Genomic DNA, 9728 nt, shown 5'->3' with positions numbered 1-9728 from the left:
GGGAAATGTAAAGTCGCTCTTTCCAAAGTGTCAAAGTACGTACATTAAACTGTGCAAATAAAGTCAGAAGTCACACTGTGCCATTCGCCCAATTCCCTTAGACCAACACTCCCCAACCCAATTCACATAAGCTAAAACTTATTATTAACTCCAGTCACATCTGTACAGTGGCTGTTAAATAGGGGAGCTGTGGAATACACAAGCCTGCAGAAGCACACCTAAGCAGACTTTTAACCTCCCCTCTTCCCACACACAAAGCCTCAGGTAGGCAAAGATGGTTTTGCGACCACCAGAAAACAGACCCCCCCCCCCCTTCCAGCTCTGGTGCCTTCTTACCTGGAACGTTATACCAGTGAGCTCCATTTGTGATACCATGAGGGAAGTATTCATCAGGATACATTTCTACACATGGGTGACCCTGGAACATCTGTGCGTTTTCCTGAAAAGGACAATCACTGGTGAAACAGGGGCTTCCTGGAATGATACCATCATCACCCACCTGCCTTTCACAGGAAGCAGCCATTCTTATGCCTCTCAAATCAACTACATTTCTTTCATTCCATCTTCTCAAACTTCTTGCTTTGATTTTGTATACACAACCTAATTATCAACGTTTAAAGACTGAGGAAAACATACTGCTATTTTGAGTTTACTAGGAAACAAGCTGCTGTGCATTTTCATTAGAACTCCCCAAGGAGAAAATGCAGTGACATTTATACCTACAAGAATCTCTTCCCAGACTTCCTTACACCATTGATCTAAAACATTTTAGAATCACTTAACAAGAAGCATCACACAGCATGAAACGTTACCTTGGCGTAGGAAAGAGCAATTTGTTGAAACAGGGAATCATCTGGGGATTTACTGTACGTGGCAGTGCCACGTTGGTCATCATCATAGGGGTAATTAACAACTAGAGACCCTGCAAAGAAAAACAAGAGATTCACCTTGGAGAGCTTTCTCTTCAGAGGAATAGATAGTCCTAGCACCAAAGAAAACCTTCTTGCCAACATACTTCTATTTTTCTACAGCCAAGAATTAGCCAAACTAAATGAGGTATACACAGGTGACAAATGAACTATGGAGCAACAGTCAACCCACCTGCTGGAATGCTTTTGCTCTAAAGAGAAGCAAGTGAGAACCTGTGTATAAATTGCTTCACCTTTAACAGGAGGGAAAATATTTATTTACTTTTATATCTCGCCTTTATGTGGGGACCCAAAGTTCTCCTTTCCTCCCTTTTATCAATCCTGAGGGGTGGGTTAGGCTGCGTGTGTGTGACTGGCCCAAAGTCACCCAAGCAAGCTTCCATGGCAGAGTGGAGATTTGAACCTGGGTTTCCCAGATACTAGTCCAACATTCTAATCTCTACCCCACACTAGCTCTGGAAAATACTGTCGTAACAGAGCACATAGACAACTCAAGACAGGGGTGTGTGGACTTTGAAAGCAATGTGTGGATTTGACACTGTTCAGGAAGATTTGTTGTCACTGAAGGTTGTATTTTACAACCGCCTTCTATCAGCATACTGAGCTGGTTAAATGCTACAATAAGGAGTTCTTCTTTGAGACGGAGGTGACCTCATGTCACAGCCCTAGCAGTCAATCACTGGTAACTCCCTCTAGGATTTTTATATTTATAAAGTCTTTCAGAAGGCCTCAAAAACAGAGAACGCACATAAGTAAATGCAGGAAGTCTGCATAATGTTCCATTAAACTACTCACAGAATGTCCTCCCTGTGACATTTCTCAGACATTTCCAGCCAATTCAACATTCTCTTACAGTGACTCCTGGGGTCAGAAAGAAAGCACCGCTTCCACAAAAAATGTATCCAGATTCAGTTTAGCTCTACAGCACCTTATTTAACCTTTCCCTCTAGGGTACAGCAGAGAGATCCCAGTGCAATTCAGCCTCTACAAAAAGAGGGCCCACAAGTTTTCCGTTCAGGTTGGTCTTCATTCTCTTACCTCCGTGCAAGTTTGCAGACAGCACAAAAGGATAGGTCTTCAGCCAATTCATGACAGCCATCGTCTCTGGCTGTAGAGGGTCTGAAATCTGAAAAAACTGATCTGGAAAATTCCTATTTAGGTCATAATTGTTGCTGTTATTCCTGCCAAGAGTACCTTCTCTGTCTCCTGAGAAATGAAAGAGAACTTGTTGAGATGACACTTTCTTGGTTTCAAGGCAACATAAGCACCCCTAGAATAATTTGCACTCACAAGGAAATGTAAAAAAAACTGTAGGCATTACTGTTGAAATATTCCTATCCCATGCCTTCTCTGTTCAAAAGACTCAGGAGCCATTAAGAGGAAAACTCAAACTGGTTTTTCAAAACACTCTGCCCATGTCAGCAGCTTTGTAAGCTCTACAGAGGCCTGCCTACTTGTGCAAGCAACTGCAGACTTTTTCCCATACTGCACTCCTTCCAACATCACTCCTGAAACGTATCTGGGGATCAGTCTTTCACCAGAAAAACAGGATTTGGTTTGCAGTCAAATAAATCAAAGAGCTGCTTTGTTAGGCCAGCAAGACCTATCTGACTGCAAATTTCAGCCTACAGTCATGCATACAGTTCAGGGAACTCTACAGCAGGAAGTCAACTTGCTCAGAAAAGTCTGTTCCTTTCCCCAGGGAATGGTGTGATCCACTGCCCTTTAACAGGTACCTCCCACTTCTGGAGTTCAGTACATGTTTAGCCACCTAATGAACTTCCAAAGACTTTGTAAGCACCAATACCTTCTTGAGATTTCTCATAGCCATCAGGGTTCATGGAGGGCATGATGTGGATTCGAGTCTTTTGAACCAAGTCTGTTACTTCAGGATCAGTCCCATAGTTCTTGCAGAGATACTCAATGAGATTAAGGAGCAGCTCTCGGCCCACCACCTCATTGCCGTGCATGTTCCCAATGTACTTGAATTCTGGTTCACCTGGTAGGGGAACATAAAGAGCCCTTTCAGTCCTGCTAGATCAGACCAGAGGACCATTAGCAGCAGCATTCTGTTTCCCATCATAAGAACATAAGAGAAGCCAATGTTGGATCAGGCCAATGGCCCATTTAGTCCAACACTCTGTCACACAGTGACCAAAAATACCAGGTGCCATCAGCAGGTTCAGGACAATAGAAGCCCTCCCACTCTTGCCTCCCCACCCCAAGCACCAAGAATATAGAGCATCGCTTGCCCCAGCCCGAGACTTTCTATCTATACCTTGTGGCTAATAGCCACTGATGGACTTTCTGCTCCATATGCTTATCTAATTCCCTCTTGAAGCTGTCCATGCTTGTAGCCGCCGCCACCTCCTGTGGCAGTGAATTCCATGTGCTAATCATGATCAGCCAGTTTTTGTTTTATCTACAACATTTATATATCCCACTTTTCAATATTATCATAGAAGCTTACAACATATTATTCAACACACAAATAAAACTAAGAAATGCCCCAAGCAAGTACAGTAACAAACATCTTCGTTTCCAAAAACTGTCAAGCAGAAGGGAGGCTGGCTCAGAGCAGAAAGTGGGCCAGATGTACTTTTGCCTCCATCCTCCCCCCCATTTCTGCTGGACAATTGCGGGAGGGGGAGCTTGGAGCATAAAACATGTCCTGCATGCTTTCTCTATCAAGCCCAGCTCCCACTAGCCAGCTGATCAGCAATCTGGGCTTGAAACAAAAAGCACATACTTTCCTCTCCAAGGTTCCTTCAGCCTGATTGCCATTGAGTTCTCACAACGAGAACTCATTTGACACCTTCTTGCTTGAGTTGCAGCACTTGTGCTTGCATAGGTACTACTTCGCCCTGGGACAGTCTTGCTTTCTTGTACCTGGAACCAGCGCATCAGTTTTTTAAACCACACTCTGGAGCCATGTTGAGAATTGCATATATAGATATTGCCTCTAAATACACAGGTTTACTTTACTTTGGCCCCGGTCGCACGGGCCAGATAACGCGGGGGGGAGGCGTGGCTAATTGCTCCAGTGCAATTAGAGCCGCCAGAATGCGATCCGACACGTCAGCGGCAAACCACGGGTCCTGTCCTCCCCGCCTGCGCATTAACGAGGGGCCGGCGTGATCACACCGCAGAAGTCCGGAGGCAGCCCATGGCAAACCATTTGCCACTACATACGAGGTACTGTTTTTTTATTGCGCTTTTTCGGTGGTATGCCACGGGTTGGCCATGGGTGCGCTCCACTTGCCAGATGTTGCGGTGTGATCCCGCCCCGATAATCCGCCCACCACCCATGGCTCTCCCGTGGCAAATTCGCCGTGTGACCGGGACCCTACTGTGGCTAATCGCCATTGATAAAAACATGAAAGAGAAGTCTGATTCCTTTTAAAAGCCATCTAAGACAATGATACTCACTGCATCTTAATGGGCACTGAATTCCATACGTTAATTACATGTTATGTTACTAAGTGTTTATTACATGTTATGTTCCATAAGTTAATTACATGTTATGTTTTTAACCATAATGAATGTACCGCCAACAAATTTCAGAAGGTGCCCATTAGTTCCAGTATTACAAGAAAGGGAAGGGAAAAAATTAACCACTTTCTCCACATAATTTTATAAATCTTTACCATGGCCCACCACAATCATCCTCCTTCTAAACAAACCCCCATATGGTTTAGACTTGTCTCTTAAGAAAATTAAAGCGGATCAAACTTTAGTTTAAGTGCTAACAACAGTTTAAGTGCTAACTACCCCAAGAGTGAAGATGTGAAGGCCCAGAAAAAACCCAGATATTTTAAATGACTTTCCCCCCAATTTTTCCACTGGAAATTTGAGAAATTTGGGGGTACACTGAAAACACTTCTATAATTTTTCCCTGCTGCTATGAAATAAAAGATGAGATTTTACTCAAAATGTGTAGCATGAAAAATTTTATGTAAGACAATCTACAGTATTACATAATGATAATTCCTATACATACTGCAAACAAATATTTTAAAGATTTTTTGTTTAAATAAATTCGGCAGCTATTAATATGCTATAATGTGCTTAATGATAATATATTATTAAATAGTTCAGTGTTTTCAATATTGTAAAGTTTAATACCCAAATATGCTTGTATCTCCACCTACTGTGACTGTAGTCAAGTGTTTCTGTCCTAATAATAGTTACTTTTGTTTACTACAAAATTGAGTTTCAACTTTTATTTTGCATAACTCTCAAATAGTAAAAATTAAAATACATGTACTACGGTAGCATAGTATGCAGCAGTTTGCAACGCCTTCTCAGATATTGGGTATACATGCATTTTTCTTACAGAAAATTAAGCCATTTATACCTTTAAACCCCACAAAGATCATAGTGCCATTTATATATTAACTAATTTCTAAATGATTCATTTTAAGTTGTTCTATCAATAAACTAAATTTAGGTTTGATAGGAAAGTATTGCATATATTTCAATCTTTTCCAAAGTTCTAGGGCTTTTAGGGGGGAGCAAAAAAAGGGGGGAATGTGTGTTTTTCCTGTGGCTTCAAGATTTTACATATTTACCTGAGAGACATGAATCCTATTAGTGGCCCTTTCCAAACACAAGTAGCCTCTTGATCCACTTTACATATTGAAATAGCAGCTCAGACAGAAGGGTAATGTGGGCGTCATTGGGTTCAAGGAACCTACACCTCGCATGTACACGCAAGAGGAATTAAGAACAGAAACCCAAGGAGCGCTTCTCAAGGCAGTAAAAGAATCCATTTCATACATCTATGTGCCAGCCGAACAAATGGTTAACACATTTCCATCTGAGCTTTCTTATGCACAAGGTTTTGTTGTTGTAGCTGTTTTTTTACAAGAGAAGGGGAGAACAGTTAAAGAGGAAAACCTCAAACTGATGGCCTGAAGGAAAATTTATTATATGGTTTGAATGTACCACCTCATTCATTTCTACAAAATATCACAATCAGGGCAACAATTGCTCTCTTTAAATATTTGAAAGGCTGTCATTTGGAGGAGGGCAAGGAGCTGTTCCAGTTGGCAGCAGAGGATAGGACCCGAAGCAATGGGTTTAAATTACATGCAAAAAGGTATCGGCTGGATATTAGGAAAAACTTTTTCACGGTCAGAGTGGTTCAAAGGTGGAATCAGCTGCCTGGGGAGGTGGTTAGCTCCCCTTCACTGGCAGCTTTCAAGAAGAGGCAGGATGAATATTTGTCAGAGATGCTTTAGGCTGGTCCTAGCCGGGGGCTGGACTAGATGGTCTGTATGGCTCTATAATTCTAATAAACAGCAACAAACACAGAATAAGCTGAACATAATAACATCACCATCATCTTTCAATTTAAAAAGAGAAAAAGAGATAATACAGTGTGGAAGGGAAGGCAGCAGGTAGTGGTGGTGTGAGGAGGAAGAAGCTGGGACCTGGTGAATGCCACAAACTTCCTCTCCCATGAATTGCTTACAGGTCCTCCACCTGTCTACCAGTGAGAACAATATGGGCATTTATCTCCACATTTTGCTGTGCTTCATGAAAAGTGGCGGCTAAATATTTAGGGATGCTGCTAGCAGGAAGATGAAGCAGCCCTGAGAACAAGGCTTGGGCCAATTCTGATTATATTGTATTCAAAATGAAAAATTGTGCAACACCTTTCCATTTACTTTCAGATGAAAACTGGAGCCTCTGCTCTATCTTGCCAACTTTTTGTGTTTGCCATTGGTGCTCTTTTGCTTGTACCCTGGAAGGAACATCCCCCACTAAGGACACTGGTACACTTTTTGCTCTGAGTTAACTACGCCGTCTGAATAGATCTAGGATGGTTAAATGAGTTACCCAATTCATGGATTCCTGGGTTGTCCGATATCTCCATCACATACAGCTCCCTCTGCTCCACCGACTTGCCTGCTGAGTAGAGGCGGGTGATGCTTGGGTACTCATTGGCATACTTCCTCAGGAAAATTTCCATGTCTGGGAAGTGATGATGACGGAAGTCCTTTGGCTGGATCGCTTGGTGGGCAGGGGTTGGCCTTTCTGTACTGGTCACATTGGTAGCATTGGGAGCAGAGTCGGTGGCAGTTACTGGTGTATCCTGGGTAGGATCAGAGATCGGCACTGCTACTGTAGGCTCCAAGGAGAAGTCCACCACAGTTGCATTCCCTTCCTTCACCTCCACATTTACCATGGTGACCAGCAGGTAACTACAAAAGAAAGGTATTAAGTTCTTGCCTTCAGGTTGAAATTCTTTCACCCAGACCTGGCCCGGGAGAAAGTCCCATAAGGATTAACTAAATTCCACCACCTTAGCTAAGAATAACAATAGTACTTAATACGCATCTAATCCTTCCCCTTTCTTGCTGCTGTACTGCCTCTTGTTCTGCTCCTTAATGTAAAGAATATGAGCAAACAGCAGGACCCAGCAGGCTCATGGCAAACATGGGGCAAGAACTGACAACACTGTCTAAGGATTTCAGCACCAGGCTCAAAAGGAACCCTTGCCAACAACAGCCCAGGCCCACACAAGTTTCAGAGACATTACCCCACAGCAGCCGCTGTGATGTTGTAGGTTCTGGGAACCAGCAATCTGTGATAATCACCGAAACGACCAGTAGTGATGTTATGAGCAATCCCAGCCACGGAAATAGTTGCATTTTCCAAGCCAGCCTGAGTGACCGAATCCCGGACAAACCCTTTGATCCCAATGTGGACCTGGACAGAATGACATGACGCGAAACAGATACGAAGGTATGAATAATGAAATAATTCTTCCTGTCACTGTGGCTGTGTAGTTTTTCACTAAAATAAGCAGCTTTTTATTTCAAACTAACCATCCTTTACCCAACAGTCTACCCTGGCCACAGATAAATAGGACGCTATTAAACAGACAGGAAAATAGTTCTATTTACAGAAGTCCAGCAACAAAAAACGTAACAAGACTGCACCCATAACCAAACTACTAATACATAGAAAGGCCTGGACCAGAGACAGCCCTAATAGAGTGGCAGAAATCTGTTTGTGTATCATGTGTATCATGTGACAGTATGTGTATGTTTGTGTATCATGTGACAGTACACCTATGGTTCCCTGAAGTCCATAAAGTTCGGTAGAACCGCAGACAGAACTGTCTAAAACATGAGATGCTGCCGTAGACTAGGCAAGTCTGCCTGAACCTTTCTTTTTTTTTCCTGCAGGAGACCCAACAAACTGAATCTGTCTCATGCTGCCACAGCACCATAACACAACAGAGGCTGCCATTCATTCTGCAACAGAACAAAGGCAATGCAGGAGGTCTGCAGAGCAAGAGAGGACCACAGCCAGGCACTTTGTCATACTTGTAAAAGGGACAACCACAGGCCCGTGAGACTGAGAGGCCAGGGCTTCCTCTCTTCTGTCCCAGAGGCCCCCGGGCACTGCAGAGAGAAGGAATAATGGCTTTCTTCAGCACAGAAAGAGGATTCTATGATATCATTCCTCTGACCTTCCTGAATAATGAGATACTTTTCTAAACGTGAAGAGCACGTGAACAATGTAGAAGAGAGGTACTCTTGAAAGCCAGGGTAGTGCAGCAATGCCAGATGAGAACACTGGCAATCTGATCTGCCTGTGACATTTCCTGGGATGGTTTGCTGTTCTTTTCCCCCTCATCATTCCACCTTACAAGTGCAGAAACAAAGACTTACTTTTTCAATAAAGGTGAGAAGAGATTCCCGGTTATTCTCCCACTCCAGCTCAAGCTGCGATGCTGGGGGGTATTTGCAGCAGGAAAGCTCGAAGGTGACTTCAAAGCAGTTGGCCCACACATAGTTATAATCCTGCATGCCACCTAAGGAATTCAAAATGCAAGAAACATGAAGTAATCTTGCTAAGTGTCGCCAGTTAGGTGCCTCTGTATCAGCAGAATCTCTCCCCATCATTTCAGATTAGTGGCTCTTTCAGCAGACTGGGCAAGCTCCTGTGTTCAGGCTGAAGAAGGGGAGGAAATTAAGACAGCCAGAAAGACAATTGTCTCTGGGTACTCCTGCAATGCCTTTGAGGGGGATCAATGCAGGATGGAATTACACATCTTTTAAGACAAAAATAATAATAATTCAGAAAGAGACCAACTCCCTATAACACAGTCAGAATTTTAAACATTTCCTACTTGGCATCTCCAGCTAAAAGGGGTGCTTTTACATGATGATGAGCCCAAGGGGCCTAGCATAGCCTGGACAGCGGCAATAAATTCCATTAGTGTCCGTGAGCCAAAACAGTTGTGTCTGAAATGACACAAATAATCCATTCACAACTGGCAGCTAAAATGGATTACGGAGGCTGCTTGAAAGGGGCTTTAGTTTAAGTTCTGCTTCAGCTTGTTACAGCATGTTAAACAAAGAAGGCAAATATACCATGGACAAGTCTAGCCCAGATCCAGAAGCCAACTGCACTGTACACAGGGAGGGGCTGTTATACCATATTATTCTGTTCTTCACAGTCAACTGAACTGAGTGAGCACTGGGGGGTTTTCAGTGCTTCATAGCCTACATTTAGCCTATCTAACAGGATGGATTTGCACCACAACAGCCCTGACAACTATATGCTCATTATAACAAGTACACTGTTCCTATTTTACTTAAAACTGTATGCTGCTTTACTCTGCCACATGCAGACTCATGCCCCTATCCACCAGGGGCACCTTGACTGCCTTCCCACTCTGAATATTGTCCCTCTAATCCTTCCCTCTCAGCAGCCCTGTTCAAAGCTCATTCTTATTAGATAAAAGCAGGAAGCAGGGACCCGTGATACTGGGGGGGG

General features: G+C 43.3%; 1 protein-coding gene across 1 annotated transcript in view; it reads right to left on the bottom strand.

The window, feature by feature from the left end:
• Positions 1-9728, bottom strand: part of CPD (carboxypeptidase D) — a 33175-nt gene that overhangs the window by 12330 nt on the left and 11117 nt on the right. Inside the window, exons 3-9 of the mRNA XM_015422064.1 lie at positions 8618-8760; positions 7477-7646; positions 6774-7138; positions 2737-2928; positions 1968-2135; positions 813-922; positions 337-439 (exon numbers count right to left, since the gene is read on the bottom strand). Of these exons, the coding sequence (XP_015277550.1) occupies positions 337-439; positions 813-922; positions 1968-2135; positions 2737-2928; positions 6774-7138; positions 7477-7646; positions 8618-8760 (1251 nt within the window). The remainder of the gene's footprint in view (positions 1-336; positions 440-812; positions 923-1967; positions 2136-2736; positions 2929-6773; positions 7139-7476; positions 7647-8617; positions 8761-9728) is intronic.

The sequence above is a fragment of the Gekko japonicus genome, unplaced genomic scaffold, assembly GCF_001447785.1.
Source record: "Gekko japonicus isolate JY-2015 unplaced genomic scaffold, Gekko_japonicus_V1.1 scaffold182, whole genome shotgun sequence".
NCBI classification, from domain to species: Eukaryota; Metazoa; Chordata; class Lepidosauria; order Squamata; family Gekkonidae; genus Gekko; species Gekko japonicus.
Note: the sequence above shows the minus strand (reverse complement) of the source record. Positions and strands in the feature narration are given on the sequence as shown.